The 16,374-nt window shown below is 44.1% G+C and overlaps 1 protein-coding gene across 2 annotated transcripts in view; it reads left to right on the plus strand.

The window, feature by feature from the left end:
* The window catches only part of DSCAM (DS cell adhesion molecule), a 399,852-nt gene that overhangs the window by 265,439 nt on the left and 118,039 nt on the right, over positions 1-16,374 (plus strand). For both annotated transcript variants that reach the window (XM_018552699.1, XM_018552700.1), the window contains exon 22: positions 10,673-10,790. In XM_018552699.1, the coding sequence (XP_018408201.1) occupies positions 10,673-10,790 (118 nt within the window). The remainder of the gene's footprint in view (positions 1-10,672; positions 10,791-16,374) is intronic.

Below are 16,374 nucleotides of genomic sequence, written 5' to 3' on the forward strand. Positions count from 1 at the left end.
TTTTTTTTTATTTTAATTTCTTTTATTTTATTTCACTTAACTTTATTGCTATCACACAGGGGTTAACAAGTTCTTTATGAGCCTGCCCTCCAGTACAGATTGTGGACTCTGGACTTAGAATGAACTTGACTCAGGCCCGATGCAGGCCAACGCGATCCGGGAACGCGAGTCCTGGGATTGCACGGTCCTGCACAATGCAGGCCGGGATTGCCGTGCAGCCACAATGATTTCAATGGGGTGACATCCGCACAGCAATCGCAGAAAAAAGGGAAACAAAGCGCGGCTGTTTTAGCGCAATCCGTCCGGCGCAACTGGGGTGCAATTAGAAAATAATGGCACACCTACAGCGCAATCGGTGCACACCTAGGCGACTACTGACCGGGCGGAATCGTGCGGTGATGTGTCGTCTAGGTGTGCGCAGACACTTAGGAACACACTAGACTTGGAGCATAGGAAAGCACTAGACTCTGGACTTTGCAACAAAGTGGACTTAAGACTAAAAACAGATAATACAAACCCCCCCTCCCTCCTTCCCTGCTACCTGATTGCCTGCTCTGTCTCTATGCAGCCTTCTGATCTTCTTGGTAGGACACCCTGTCCCCTGCAGAGCCCGCACTGAGGCTCGTACAAATAATCCAGGGCCAGGCAGGCATATGCACGTCTGAAGGGATGAGGGGATGTCCTGTTTGATGAAATATCGTTGTCAGTGAACAGCTCTCCTCCAGCGTCCAGCCGTCACCGATGTTTTATCAAACAGGACATCCCCGGCATCCCTTTAGATGGCCAAGCCTATCTGTGGATGTTCTTCAGACGGCAGCTCGGGAGCACATTCCCCCCTCTGCTCCCTCTCACTACATCACTGCCAGGACCCTCTGGGGGGGGTTTGGACCCCCCTATCCTCCCCTTATCTACGCCCCTGAGCGGGAGCACCGCCAGACTAGAGGAGCGGGAGCAGCGCCAGACTGGAGGAGCAGGAGCAGCGCCAGACTGGAGGAGCGGGAGCAGCGCCAGACTGGAGGAGCAGGAGCAGCGCCATACTAGAGGAGCGGGAGCAGCGCCAGACTAGAGGAGCGGGAGCAGCGCCAGACTAGAGGATCAGGAGCAGCGCCAGACTGGAGAAGTGAAATCAGTGCTAGACTAGAGGACTTGAGAACAGTGCTAGACTACATGAGTGAAAACAGTTCTTGATGAGGCTGGGAAGTAAAGAATTAGATATGCAGTAAAAAAAGAAGTCAATGATGGCATAGAAACATCCATTGTATGTGAAGACATTTTGTAGAATGGGTCACAATGTGCTTACAGAACAGCAACTGTAAGCCCTCGTTCACACCTGACCGTTTTGTAGCGCGTTCTACGCTCGACGAACGCTCTACAAAACGGTCAAAAATATAAATCGCATTGTATTCAATGGTCTCCTTCCCACCTTGCCATATTTCCACCCGTCCCTAACGCCCTACAAAACGGCCCAAGCCTGAAAAGGTCCAGGTACTACTTTGGGCCGTTTTGTAGGGCGTTTTCCATTGGGATACAGCCAAGTAGCCTTCGGAATCGCGCGACGGTCGCGCAACTTTTTTAGCGCGAATCGTGACAGACGCGCATATGCAATACGCCTAGGTGTGAACGAGGGCTAAAACCGTATACAACGAATAGAATTCAGTATGTACGCCGGTGTATGATTGTAATAAACCTGGAACCCTCGCAGGTAAGATGGACACAATTTCTGGATTCTTGTGGTGGAGCAGAACTTTAAGACTCAATGATAAAACAGTTGTTCTATCACCCCATCTTAGGTCATGACTCACTCCCAGACCTTCCGTAGCGTCAACTTTTGTTCTTTGAAGACTAATCTTTCCTGCTTACCTGCCTTGTCATATTGATGCTGGTCAGCAGAGAGTTTTATTTATCCACATCCACAGAAATGCAGATTAATGGCCCTTTTAAACCTCCATTTATCTGAATGATTCCCACCAAATGAAAATATGAATTCCATCTGGTACTGTCATTTAGATCTTTTAGCAAGATAGTACATCAAAGTTAACCTGTTATAGCCTAAAAAGTGCCTACAGTAGCAATATCACTGACAAATGATCTGCCTTGTTCTTGAAATCAAGACCTGTATCCCTGTGGAATCACTTGAATTCCGGGCCAAAGCTGTATACAAAGCCTTGACCTCTGTTCAAGCCAGCAGTAAGCATCGCCCCATTCTGGTTCCAAGCCCCATCATCTGTCATTTAACTGTCAAATGCCGGAACCTAACCGGGCAGCAGAGCCTGTGACAGTTGAATGGCAGAGGGAAACCTTACCAAGGTGGCTTAAAGTTAAAAGATGCGAGATTCCAGCTGAGGTTTGCAAACAAAATGTTTGCTTTGTGACTAATTTTAGAGCCCAGACACACCATCAAGAGTGCGTACCAGGCTCACTTTGTTTTGGGGCAGGAGGGGGCGTGGCGGTGCATTGAACTCAATGGCACCGGAGCCATGCCCCCACCCGCGGTGCGATCGCCAACACCCGAACGAGTGACACATTAATGTCTGCGTTCCGGTCCAGTGCGATCTGCCAAAAATGCTGCATGCACATTTTTTGCAGATCGCACTGGACCGGAACGCAGACATTAATGTGTCACTCGTTCGGGTGTTGGCGATCGCACCGCGGGTGGGGGCATGGCTCCGGTGCCATTGAGTTCAATGCACCGCCACGCCCCCTCCTGCCCCAAAACAGTGAGCAGGCCGGGTTGCTTCCCAGTGCGTTCCAGAGTCCGAACGCACTGGAACGCAGTCTTGATGGTGTGACTGGGTCCTTAAAGTGGAACTTATGCCAAAATGCTTTTCTTGTGCTTGCATGTGTGGCATGAATAGATCTTTGGGGTGTTTTTTTTTTTTTTTTATCACCCTCTTCCCATTTGGGAAGATTTATCATCACTTCCTGTCAGATGACGATTGTTGAGAAGCGAGTTACTACGTGCTGCACAAGCTTAATAATGTAAACACAAAAGTTCCTTTCGGGGAAATATCAGGGGTCTAAACAGACCCCTGACATTTCCCTTTTGAAATCGAAAAAGAGATTGAGGACGCAGAGTCCTCTGGCCGTACAGGTGGGGGAGAGCACTAGGGATCCGAGGAGAAGCTGTATCCTGTGCCGCTCCTCTTCTCCCTGCCGAGCCGCGGCTGTGTTGGCCGCCTTGCTCCCCTGTTGCCAATAAAGCTCTGTGCTCTCCATGGCAACAGGGGCGACGGGGTGCAGCCAGGCCGGCCCTGGCTGCAGCCCCTCTCGGCTGCGCTTAAGGAAAGTGCCTCACTCGCCTCATGGTAGCTACAGCCCTGTGAAGATGACATGTATTCATAGCTGCTAATAACAGTAGCTTATTTCTGCTTACAGCTTGCTTAACGTAACAGCATATTCATTAGCAAGTGTTAGTTTTGGCAGCTTTGTTTGAGAAGAACCTAATCTGCAATTCCCCTTAAATAGACCTGCTGGCCTTGTTGTACAGAGATTTCAGCCAGATGTCCTTAATGTAAGTGGTCTGAGTCTCAGGATTACAAGTATTATTAAAGATTTTTTTTTTGCCTTATCAGATGTTAAAAGACATCTGACTGTACTTGAAAGCTCTATGTGTTTATGAAGTACCATTGGGAAAACGGAGCATCGTAGCGAAACGGAGCATCGCTTGATGTCTCCTTTGAAACTTCTTCCTTCAGCTTGCTGTATCTGGATAACTATTTTCCTAGGTTATCTAGATGTAGATAATAGCTAATACATGAAATGGGGACAAGATAAGAAATGGTGCTGCCTGAAGCTACCAGTCAGATGTCTTTTATTTCCAGTGAATGACAGCGGATGGCTGATCTGCTACAGACAAGGCGGCATGGGAGTGAATGGAAGGTGACTGTGTGTTGTTGGTGGACCACCATTAAAGCGAACCTTTCCTTTAATTTGTAGTTTCACAATTAGGGATGAGCAAAATAAGAGTTTTCACTTCCCTGACATTTCAGCAAAAAAATCTAGAATTTGGCAAAATTTCACCATTTTAGCAAAATGCAGTGGAGTCGATGGGGAAGGCAAAATTAATAAATGCCTGGTGATTTTTAAGGGTTCAACGCTGGAAATTATTAAGGGTTCAATGCTTTAAATTAGAGGTGCACCGAAAAGGAAATTTTTGAACCGAAACCGAAAATAAAAAAATTGTCAGGCCAAAGCTGAAAATAAATTTTTTCTAACCTTTTAAAAAAAGTTGTGTAATGTTTTATTTTTTCTTTACTGTCAGGGGCTCTGGGGAAATAGAAAAAGAGATTTTATTTTTAAATAGAAAAAAAAATTGAGGACCCAGAGTCATATTTTTCTGCAGACTGTGTTATGAATGAATATGAATGCTTCTGTCCATTCATAAACTTTGAATATAGTATGAGTGACTATGTACACAATCATGAATGAACAGGAAGTGATGTAGAGCACTTCCTGTTCATTCATTATTTGGGACACAGTAAACATATTATGTCCTCAATTATTTACAAGCACTCTGTGATCGGTCTTGATCGCTGAGCGCTTCTACTCCGCTCTCCATCCTGACTCCTTGCTGTCACAGAAGGCTGAGCCGGCGGTGTGGGAAGGGGAGCTCAGCCTCCTGTGACATGGCTGACCACTGACTTCTCTGTCACGCCAAGGGGGCACAGAGCAGTTTCCTGCAGGGAGGAGAGAAACTAGGAATGCACCACATATTTGGCCAAAAAAAGTAGTTTCAGCTGACTGGCAGAATGGACGGGGGAGGGTTCGGGTACAGCTGGCTCTGCCTCTAGATAGGCAGAGCCAGCTGTCACTCACGCAGGTGGGCGGATCCAGACATAATTGTCGGGATCCGCTTCAGCTGCGGCGTCTCAGCTCGCGGTATACTGAGCTTAGGGTGACGGGAGGACGCTAGTTTGTGTCCTCCAGTTACCCTAAGGAGAACTGTGGGGAAAAGCCTTAACCCCATAGTTCTCATTTAGGCTGGGTTCACACCTGGGCATACGGAATATGCGCGTTAGCCGCGCGTTTCGTGCCGTGCGTTTTTACCGTGATTTGCGTGTTTACGAGGGCTATTTACAAGACAAATGCGCGTTTACGAGGGCTATCCAGCTGCATCCTAATGGATACGCGCGGAAAATACGACCCAAAGAAGCTCCTGTACCTCTTTCGGCGTAGGGCGTTTTTCAGCGCGTTCCTACGCGCTGAAATACGCCCAGGTGGGATCCATGCCCATGATCAATTATTGGTTTTCACATGCTGAGCGTTTTACAGCACGTCGATCAGCGCTGTAAAACGCCCAGGTGTGAACCAAGCCTTAAAGATAAAATGAGAGAAACGTGTGCATGTTTGTATATCACTATTTGTGCTAGAGAAAGAACTGTGTGTGGTTCGAAGCTGTTGCCTTTTTGTATAATTTCATGATTACAATTATTTTCGATGAATAAAGAAGATTGAGTGCAGCAACACCTGGAAGTTTTTTGTTAATAAATTAAAAAAAAAAAAAAATTTGGTTCTTTTTTCGTTTGTTTTTTTCCGTTTTAAATTCCCGTCGGTTCCGCCCCTTGCGATGCGGACGCTCGAAGGGACGGAACCCGGAAGACAAATGCCGGCATTGGCAGGAGGACACAGCCCGGCTTGACTAGCAAGGTAAAAGATGCTACGCTGTAATCCCGAGTATGGCTCGGGGTTACCGCTAATGGTACTGAAAATTAACCCCGAGCCACACTCGGGATTACCGCCAAGGAGGTTAAAACACATTCCTCTTTTCCCAAAATGCAGTGTTAGTGGACTAAATAAAGCTCTATACAAATGTCAACCTTTTTGTTAAAAGTCAAAAGTTAAGCTCCACCTTTAGCCCCTCCCCTTGGACACTGATAAATGAAGAGAGTAGAGGCACATAGGGTCAAGAGGATGCACCCTATTCACTCATCATTTTTAAAAAGGATTGGCCCATCACATCTTACAAGATTTACCCATCAGCAGTCTCATAAAACATCATGGACAGATTCCAATACCAAAAGAAGATGAAAACTCCTGCAGAAAAAAGATTTGGTGACAAGGTCGCTTAAAAAAGACACTAGGTTAGTCCTCTAATGCTAAACAGAACCATTAAACCTTATAAGTAACACAACCCTAAAACTTAACTGTTAACATGTAACCATAAATCTAACCGTAAACCTTCACCTAACACAAACTTAGCCCAGAACTCTGGATGCTTACATCATGGGCCCCTAAGTGTGCTACTTCAAATCCTCATTTATTAGGATTATAATATCAGAGTGCTGAAATGAATTGTAATAACCTTAACTGGTAATAAGCTCATGAATCCCAAGTGCTCATGACGATGTCCATAACTGTTGGTCTTTTTGCATTAACCAAAAGGCCACGCAGTGCAGCAATGGGTGAGCAAATCTGCCAGGGTTTGATTCACAAACAGTCTCTAGAACCGTGATTGAAGTTTTTGGACTTTGTGGCGAAACCTATGGAAGTCTACAGGGGAGCCAAACGTCCCATGTCAAACAATGGGCATGGGAAGCAGGGCACTGTCATGGATTACTAATGCCTGTATTCCAAAACATAAAAACAAATCTCTCCAAAATTGTCTGTGAAGGTTCTCATTCATCCAGGTAATTCTCAATTCAGAATGACTTGCACAAAATTTCTCTGGGAATATATATGGTGAATGTTGCTCCAATCCAATTAATATGTTAGTCGCAACCAGGTGTTGATGGCCTTTGCATAATTGGAGCTAGGATGTGTTATTAACCTGCCCAGAGAGAGGTGTTAAAACAGCCTTGTATGTGGCAGATAACAGATGCAATATTCAGCTTTCCCTAACAATATGGCAGCTGTGAGCCAACCCTTTTATAGAAATGGGGTTGTGTTATCCATTCTCTTAAACGTTTGGCTTTTGTGACTCCGCTGACCAAGGCAAACTCTATGCACTACATTTCACTACAAAATGTCAAGATTTGTGAACTTCTCAAGTCCCAGGGGATTCACTGCAGACCCATGGTAGTGACGAACCCGAACCTCATCCCTATTATTTGGAAGTTTTATCCTTGTTTGCTTTGCCTGAACACTTTCCCTTGGAAAGGACATGTTAAAACATCGCCTACATATTTCTATTTCACAAAAGCTCGATTTTAATGCAAATGCAGCACCGAGCCAAGTGTCAGAGGTACAATTAGGGCATAATTAATTATGTTTGTTGTGAGAAAAGTTATTTGGCTGAATATGATAAATTGCACAGCCTCGGCATTAACCTGCTGGTAAGGCCGTATTGTGCAGACTATTTTATCAGATGGACATAGTTCCCCCTGGTGTGTAAAACCAATTTGCAATGATCCGATCCAGACTGCGTTCGCCCGGCCACCTTCAGGACAAGGAAAGGACGTTTGCGGAAGACAAAGCTGGTGGAATGGTTAATTATTCATGCTGTATATTCCCGGTTTTATCGCTTTGCTTTTAAATTCTGAACATTTTGCCAAAAATCTTGTGAGAATCATGTGTCTGGTTTCCCCTCCCTTGACCTCAAGGACATCCTTGTGCAGAAGATCACCTTCTGGATAACAGAAAGCAAAATGAGCCCCAAGATGAATAGTGTAATAATCTGCCCGAGCCTCTGTTGGTGGACGGCAAAGAAAACACAGCTCCGGTTTATGAATTGCCTTGTTCAAGCTGTAATGTTCGCTCGTTCGGTTTTCTTGTGTACTGTAGTGTTCAGTTTTCATTATTTATTGTATTATCACTAATAACTGTAGGCTGTTTTAAAGCAGAGGCCACGATAATGTTGTGGTTATGGGAACAGAACAATAATCTAATTTCTTAATGGTCTTGATATTATTTTAATTTAGGCATTTTACAGTGTTTGGCATAATATTAAAGAGCCGTTCCAGTCAACAAGTGAATCAGACGATGGATGGTGAACGCTCCGCAGGAATGTTGCGGCTGATTTAAATTCAGCGATAGAGAAACAGCTCGGTCTCCTGGGAGCCTTTGTCTAGTCTTGACATCGGATCCTGTTCTTCATGTCATTTGTTTCTGCATCATTGGGTTATAGGTGATGGTGACGCCTAAGAAAGAGATTGATGCAACGTTTACTAGACTGGCTGCGCAGCATTAGGGCTGCACAAACATCCATCAAGCTTTTATTTTGGTTTTAAAAAAAGCCCCGCTGCCTGTCAGCCTAAACCACCATTCACACTTGAGCCTGAGCGCTTTCAGACGATTGTGAAGTGTTTTTGTTTTTTTATTATTATTAAACAGGCTTTATATAGCGCTAACAGTTTGCGCGGCGCTTTACAATATAAGGAAGACATCACAATCACAATACAATTCAAGACCAGATGGTAAGGAAGGCCCTGCCCCTGAGGGCTTACAATCTAAAAGGGAGGGGGAAGTGATACATGAGGAGGTAGCTGTGTGGGGATGAATTGTTTGAGATCGTGATGGTTGAGTGGTCAGGTTGAGGTGGGATAGGCTTCCCTGAAGAGATGAGTCTTTAGGGAATGCCTAAAGGCAGTCAAGGTGGGAGACAAACGGACTGGTTGGGGTAAAGAGTTTATGTACTTCTATGCACATTTTTGGGCTAAAAGGAGTTGTAAAGCCCCAGCATACATAGTACTAGCCTGTTATAACATCATCATTGTAATAGGAATACATACTACATTTATTTTTGATAATATAATCAAAGCTTACATTTAAAAAAAATCAATTTTATATAGTGAGTGCTGCCCTCTGTCCATCACTTTCAACAATTTGCGTCTCTTTTCCTGCTGCTTGATGTGATGCAATCTCCATTTCTCAAGACTGCATTGCCCATGATGCATTGCTTACAGCAAGCAATTATAATGTTACATTGCTCAGACGATCAATTGTAATTCAGAACGTAGGCTCTGTGAAAGGTGTGACACAAAGTGCATATTCACAGGGCTGGGTGGAATTGTGTCCGTGCATTGAGGAAGTTCATACAATGGGCATCTTCAGTAAGTAATTACAAACTTCTAGATGGATATGGTTATTAGGAGTGGGGTGGAACGTATGGAAATTCAGTATAGAAATACAGATTTATTTATAGTTTCTGACCATAGATACCCTTTAAGTGTTTTGTTTTAGCCAATGGAAAGCTAACTACTAGGAGGAGGAGATAGATGTTAGGCTCCATTCACACATGAGCGGTTGTCCGCACATACGAATACACATGGAAACGCACTAAACATAAAAACCAATGCATTGCAATTCGCATTGTTCAGACTATTGCGGCAGCTTCACGGTACAATACTGCACGTCCCGCAAAATAGTCCAAGCGCGATTTTATGGGCGGATTCTGCGCGTTCCGGCTATAGTAATATGTTACCATTTGGCTTACCGTGCAAGGAAAACACTACCGCTATTTGTGAATGGAGCCTTAGGTGTGAAAAATGTACATTAAGCATGTTTTTCAGGCTTTCCCATAGAAGTCTATAGGGCAGAAAATGCGTAATTCTCTTTTTCCTGCAACACAGCGCTCAAGTATGAATGGGAACCAGTGAAAATAATGAGATTCTTTATGTTGAGCGTTGTCAGGAAACATGCAACAACATTCAGGTGTAAATGGGGGCTACAAGGTATAATAAAGCGGTTTTACTATGTTTTGACTGTAAGCCAATGGTTGGTGCTAATGTACTACTGTACAACCCTAAATCACACTGTGCTGGTGGTACAGGTTCCCAGGAGGGGGGTGGCTTGGGTGGGACACGTTACAGGGGATGGGGGGTGTTTGGGTTCTGGCTATGTCAATAATCCCGTCTGGTGTCACTGGTTCCCAGAAGCTGGGCGGGATGCCAGCCACAATGTCACAGGTTGCTAACAGCTCTTGGCAACTTGGGACGCTCTGGCCAGAAAGGCCCCCATGTGATCACAGAGATGCTGCTTGAGGCAACCGGCTCAGGATGCCTCTTTATAGGGATGGCCCTGTTCATACCTATGGGTTGTATTAATGTGCAGTAAAACACAAATTTTATCATGATTCACTGCAATGCACAGTAAACCAGTGCACCTTGCCAGTGCACCTCAATGCACAGATGTGCACCACTTGTACCTCGCGGTACTTCTTCAGTTGTATTGCATTGTCAAAATAAATGAGCTGCCTGAAGACAACACATAGTAATGAACAAAATACTGCACGTTAATGCACGTGTGGTAACGCACCAGACCGGTGTGTAAGGGACATGGACTAAGTGAAATACAGGGATTACTAGTTTTGCCCTCCTATGTATGCTAGTTGCCTGGCTGTTACATTTCTGAGTCAAAGACCCCAAACAATCATGCAGATTAAAAGTCAGAGTAAATCAGATCTCCATATCTGTTCCAAATCAGTGCCTTAGAGAGCTTTGCAGACGTTGGATCATATGACAGACAAGTATTTAGCATTACCAGGAGAAAAAGATTAGCAAAAGCAGCATCTTCATATTCTCAGTATATGTTTCTTTTACCCTAACCCCGTCCGGTAAGCCTATGTTTAACCCTCTTCGTTACGTTACATAAGCTCTGACCTCTTGAAGAAGATAAATGCTACCCAACACAGAGAACTGACTACCCAACACAGAAAACTGTTCTGACTACCCAACACACCATGTTCTTCCAGATCTCCCATTAGAAATTGAACCTAAATGTCTTTGTTCTCTTTCAGCTCCTGCTAGAATTCTGACTTTCAGCGGTACTGTGACAACACCATGGATGAGGGACATTGTCCTGCCTTGTAAGGCCGTCGGAGATCCCGCTCCCACAATCAAATGGATGAAGGAAAGGTAACCAATGACCAAATGTGCACTTTAAAGAGGCCCTGTCCCCTTTGAAATAGCCTGTTCAGCAATCAGTTTGTTTTCATTTACATTTTTATTGGCAAATATGAATACTTTCAGATCTAACTCTTTCCAGGTGACCTGATAGCTTAAAATCAGCCCAATGCTCGCACTTCCAAAATAATAAGACATCCTCTTTTTAATAAGGATCTCCACTCACCGTGTTTTTATTGTTTTATGACCCCAGCATGAAGTGCTTGTCTTCACCCCTTAGGACCTATGTTGATGTGCTTTGGGCCAGAAGCCAAAAGCAGCTTGCTTTCAGGTCCACTGTGCTTGCATTCGAGATAAGTTTAAGATGATTCTGAAATCATTCAGCGTACATTGACAGGTGTTTGTGACCTGGACATAACTGTCTTCTGACCTGCCAATTTACTTCCTTTTAAGCTACCTAAACCTGCTTCAAGCTGATTTTGCATTCCATTGGACTTGTAAGGAGAGAAAAGCAATTCTGACAAACCAGGCCCTTACTCTTTTATGACAGGCTGAGCATGGCTTTTCAGTCAAACTACTGTTGTCATTAGTGTATTATACATATAGTTCTCTGGAAAGTAAAAGACACAGAAAAGCAGCATTGCCTGCCCTCAAGTAGATTATATAGAGAGTTCCCTTTTGGTTAGTGACACCAGAAGACACCTATAAGGTTTCTGAAGATATCATTCTGATGGAGCCCCATGGCACCTGTTGAAAACAGTATGTCATTTGACTCCTGCCTTATACCACCAGGATTCACCCACATAGTTATAGGGATTGACTGTATTGAACTTGAGGCCTTTGTCTCAGTCTGTTATCCATCATTACATCTCACAGGCATTGTCTTTCCTCCAGGTTCTTGTCACTTCACATTTCAGTGAAGTATGTCACTTGTGATTCATTAACAGGGAACTCAGTCCAGTTTTATGATGACATAAAACCTCTGCTACATCAGCAGTATCATCATGTTAATGTAATTCCACAGTGATTAAGATCAATAGAGCAGATAAGAGATGACCACTGATGGCTTTGTTGGACATTGTCTATTTGGGGTATATTCATGCACATGTCTTACTAAATCTACATATATCTAGCACAGGAGAGAACTCTTAAAGTGATCCCCTCCAGGTAGCAAAAAATCCTAAGAGAAGTGCTCTCATATTCTCCTTTCTGGCATCTGTGTCTCCAAACTTTCCTCCATTCCAGTGCTGCAGCCTCCTCCAGTCTATCTGGCGCTTAAAAGGTCTGGGAGTGTTGGATGTCTAGTCCTTCTCACAGAGCACTGTGTTCCCTTCTATCATCTCCTACGTCCATAGAGGATATGGGGTCGGAGTTTGGAACTATGTCGCAAGGTGAGGACACAGACATCTGACATCCCTCAAATGCTACAGACACTGTCGGAGGCTTCAGTGATAGGATGAACGGTAGGCAGGAGACAAGGGCCAATAGAGTGTTATGTATAGGAGCTGTCAGTATGTTAGCTGCAGTGCAGTGCGTTTTTGATGCGTTTTTGACGCGTTTTGCATTTCCGGTCCGTTTCCTGACCGTACAAAATGTGACATGCAGTATTTTTCTGTCGTAACCTGAACGGACTGCGCACGCGAGAACTGTAGCCCATAAAACGCATAGGGATACATTGGGATGCATTTTTAGTGCAGGAGCGCACGGATCAGGTCAGCACAGAAAACGGACGTCGTGTGAACAGGCCCTAAGCGAGGAGCTATGTCCACTTCAAAACTGGACTATGTTCCCTATTATTGAATCACAAGTGACATGGTGATTGTGTGCTCTCTATGATGTATCACTACAATGGGGTTGATTAAATAAAGGATCAGATGCAGTGTAGCTTTGCAAAGTGAATGTTAACTTATCTTGATCAATGGGGTGAAGCTGCAATCAATTAGAATACCCCGTTATGTGCTAGCGAAATGCACAAATAGGAACAACAAACCACATATAGGAACCATGTGTGTGTTGTGGTACAAAGTTGCAAATCATAAATTGCGGTGGTACAGGACTATAAAGAATTAAAATTGAAACTTCAGTTGTGTTTTACACCTTCAGCCTAAAGTGTCTTATAACACAGAACAGAAGCCAATACAGCTAAATTAAAAACCACATTTGCAATCTAAATTTCCTTACGGCTACAGGTACTTTTACATACTTATTCACAAAATGTGTTACTACTTCAGCCACCTCATACGAGTCTTGTATTTTTGGGATTATTAGTCCGTTAAGGCAATTGCGACCCGAGGACAGATGGTACTGCTCATCTGTTTGAGCGCCGTGTCTCTACTGAAGAATGATTCCCCAAATATGATGGATGAGCTGCATACGGTCTATCTCTAGTCCAAATGCTAAATTAACTGTATCATTTACTGTTTATTCTGTGAGATGACGGAGGGTTATGAATGCTCATGAATCTTTATCGCTTTCCAGGATAATATTTACACTAATGAAATCTTCATCAGCTCAGTGTAGCATTGTGGTTGTCACCATCTTTTAACTCCTGCAATCCTTGCTGACCATTTTTGTCATAGTCCAATATGCATAGACAGGAACCAAGCATTGCAAGTGATCCTATGTGGGTAATACAATAGCATATACAGGCAGTCCCCGGGTTACATACATCCGACTCCTACTTACAAACGGAGGCTATTACTCTACAGCAGGGGTAGTTGTAGTACTACCGCACTCGTGCTGATGAGGAGTGCTCATTCAGCTTAGGTTGAATGGATTTAATAAATGAATTGATGATTCAACTGACTGACATTTAAAACTACAGGCAGTCCCCATGTTACAAACATCCGACTCCTACTTACAAATGGAGGCTATTACTGTACAGCAGGGGGTCCCAGGATGCAGCCAATGTGTACCGCACAACATTTCAGTACTTGTAATGCTACCACGCTCGTGCCGATGAGGAGTGCCCTCCTTTTTGGGTCTGGTTCGTAGTACTGTACGTACTTTACAGGAAGTTGGCTCTAGTTAGACGTGCAGCCTCGTCTTCCGGGGTCACTGTGAGATTTTTATTGCTGTCTGTATCCTCATTAGAAAGATTTAATCTCACTTCATGTCCTTGAGACAACAGGAAGTGAAAGGAAATCTATAACTAGGAAGGGAAATTCACTCCTGTAAGAGTGATCATGGGAAAAAGGTGTCTCCACTGAAGCTTTATCACCAATCCTTGTTTCCACGGCAACCCAACATTTTCAAATCCAATTGTCACAGGGACAGAAAGTGAGGTGAAATCTTCTGAACAGGGGCAGAGACAGCAAAACAAACTTTACAGGGGGTAAACCCCTCCCTATGCTATCCAAAACTAAAAAAAAAAAAAAGATTTGTGCTGGAGTTACACTTAAAAAATGTACCTGTTCCAACTTCCATACAAATTCAACGTAAGAACAAATCCACAGTCCCTATCGTGTTTGTAACCCGGGGACTGCCTGTATTCATGCTTTCTTCTGACATCTTGAGAACCCCCTAAACCTGGAGGCACTCAATATGCATATATTGGCTTGAAAACTAAGTTGAGAGTGTTCACTTCACTGACATTTTAGAAACAACATTGGCAAACTTGTGCTATTTTAACTAAATGCAGTGGAGTCAATAGCGAAGGCAAAACGAAGGTAATTGTTGAGGCTGCAATAGGCTTTAAAGATGAACTCTGGGCATAGTTTTTTTTAACCCTTTCAGTGGGGATACCCCCCACATTGCAAGGGTTAAGTGCTCATTTTCATCTAGAGATGAAAATAAAAAAGGTATACTCACTTGAACCTTGCAGTCGGCTGGCTGTTAGACCAGTCCCTGCTAACTCGCCCCTCCTCTGCTCCAGCAGTCTAAGGTCCTGTGAGTCATCATGTCCTGTGCAGTGTAGGGGACATGAGGATGCCAAGGGATGATCTCTTGCTGGAGCGGAGGAGGAGACAAGCGGCAGGGTCAGAGTGGTAGCCAGCCAGCTGCAAGGTTAAAGTTACATTAAACCCTCAGATTTTTTAACATAAACCAATACTGTTATGTGCGCCTTACTGTAATCCATGGTAGTTTCCCTTCTCTTTGCTGCTCTTTCTTTTAAATCCTCATGTCTTCTCATGCTGGGGGAGAACTTCCCTTTGCAGCTGAGTGCCTCTTCCTGTAGTGCTGGCTCAGGTTGCAAACCTATACACAGACACCATGTATCCATTCCTGAGACAAGGCAGTCTGCTGCAAAGGGAAGTTCTCCCCAGCATGAGAAGAGAGAAGGATTTAAAAGGAAGAGCAGCAAAGAGAAGGGAAACTACCATGGATTACAGTAAGGCACACATTACAGTATTGTTTTATGTTAAAAAATCTGAGGGTTTAATGTCACTTTAAGGTGAGTATAACTTTTTTTATTTTAATTCCTAGAGGAAATTGAGCACTTAACCCTTGCAGTGCATGGGTATCCCCACTGCAAGGGTTAAGAAAAATTATGCCCAGAGTTCTTCTTTAAAGTGACCACATTAGTTACCTGAAACTCCTAAAATAGGAGTGGATCCTGTCTCCCGTCACATGCTCCCTGTTGAAGAGCAGTCGCCAGCTAAAGCCTTCTTCAGAATTTGACACTTACAGGACTGCTGATCTACTGTATCCTCTAAAGCTGGCCATACACCTGTGAATTTTTTTAATTCAACCCGCGGGCTGAAAAAAAAGAATTGACGCGATTCCTCCATCAACACAAACAGCGTGTCGTTCGTGGAATCCCCGCTGTCAGAATACCCCGATCAGAGCAGGAAGCTCAATGGCTGCTTTGATCGCACAAAGATTTTCCAGTAGGCTCCTTCGATCAGCTGATGCCGGCTGAAAGGGAGCCGACAGCCCCACACACTGTGCGAATTCCGCCCGGTACATTAAAAACCGTCTGAAATTCGGCCAGCTTATGGGCACCTTTAATGATGTGAAGATCAGTTGAAGGAACCACTGAGCTAGAATCAGGAGATAGACATTCCCTGAAGTGTTTGTTTCTGAAGAAGACTTCAGCCAGCAATTCCCTATTAACAGAGGGGTGGTGGAGGCAGGAGATATAAGCATCTACTTTACAGTTACAGCTTTCATTTTGAGTCTTGGTTTGCTGACAGGGTCACTTTAAATGGCTGCTGAAGGTTACGGAAATGCCTTTCAACTGTCTTGGACCTGTTTTTGTGCCAACAATTATTTTGTATTCCTCTCAATTTTTTAGGAAAAATCAGATTGGGAGAAAAGTAAAATAAAAATTTAACACAACAGAACATAAATAATGACTTGGATCTCCGGGCAAACCAAAAAAATAAATACTTTCAGTATGGCTTTCTCTGCACTGCAAGGATTAACTGCTTATTTATGCCTATGGGACCAGAGTAAAGCAGTAATGCTTACATGATCCCCACTCCTCCAGTGGTCTGTGGTCACCTCTCCACCCTCATCTTCAGCTGGTGGAATGTCCCTTGGTGTCCTCACATCTAATACAGGTCTTTGGAACCTGCATTGGAAATAATGACATCAACGGCCCTTCAACAGCCAGAAGCAGAGGGGAGTAGAGGCTACGGGCACTGGTCGTGGA

The sequence above is a fragment of the Nanorana parkeri genome, unplaced genomic scaffold, assembly GCF_000935625.1.
Source record: "Nanorana parkeri isolate BGI_ZX_2015 unplaced genomic scaffold, ASM93562v1 scaffold95, whole genome shotgun sequence".
Taxonomy (NCBI): domain Eukaryota; kingdom Metazoa; phylum Chordata; class Amphibia; order Anura; family Dicroglossidae; genus Nanorana; species Nanorana parkeri.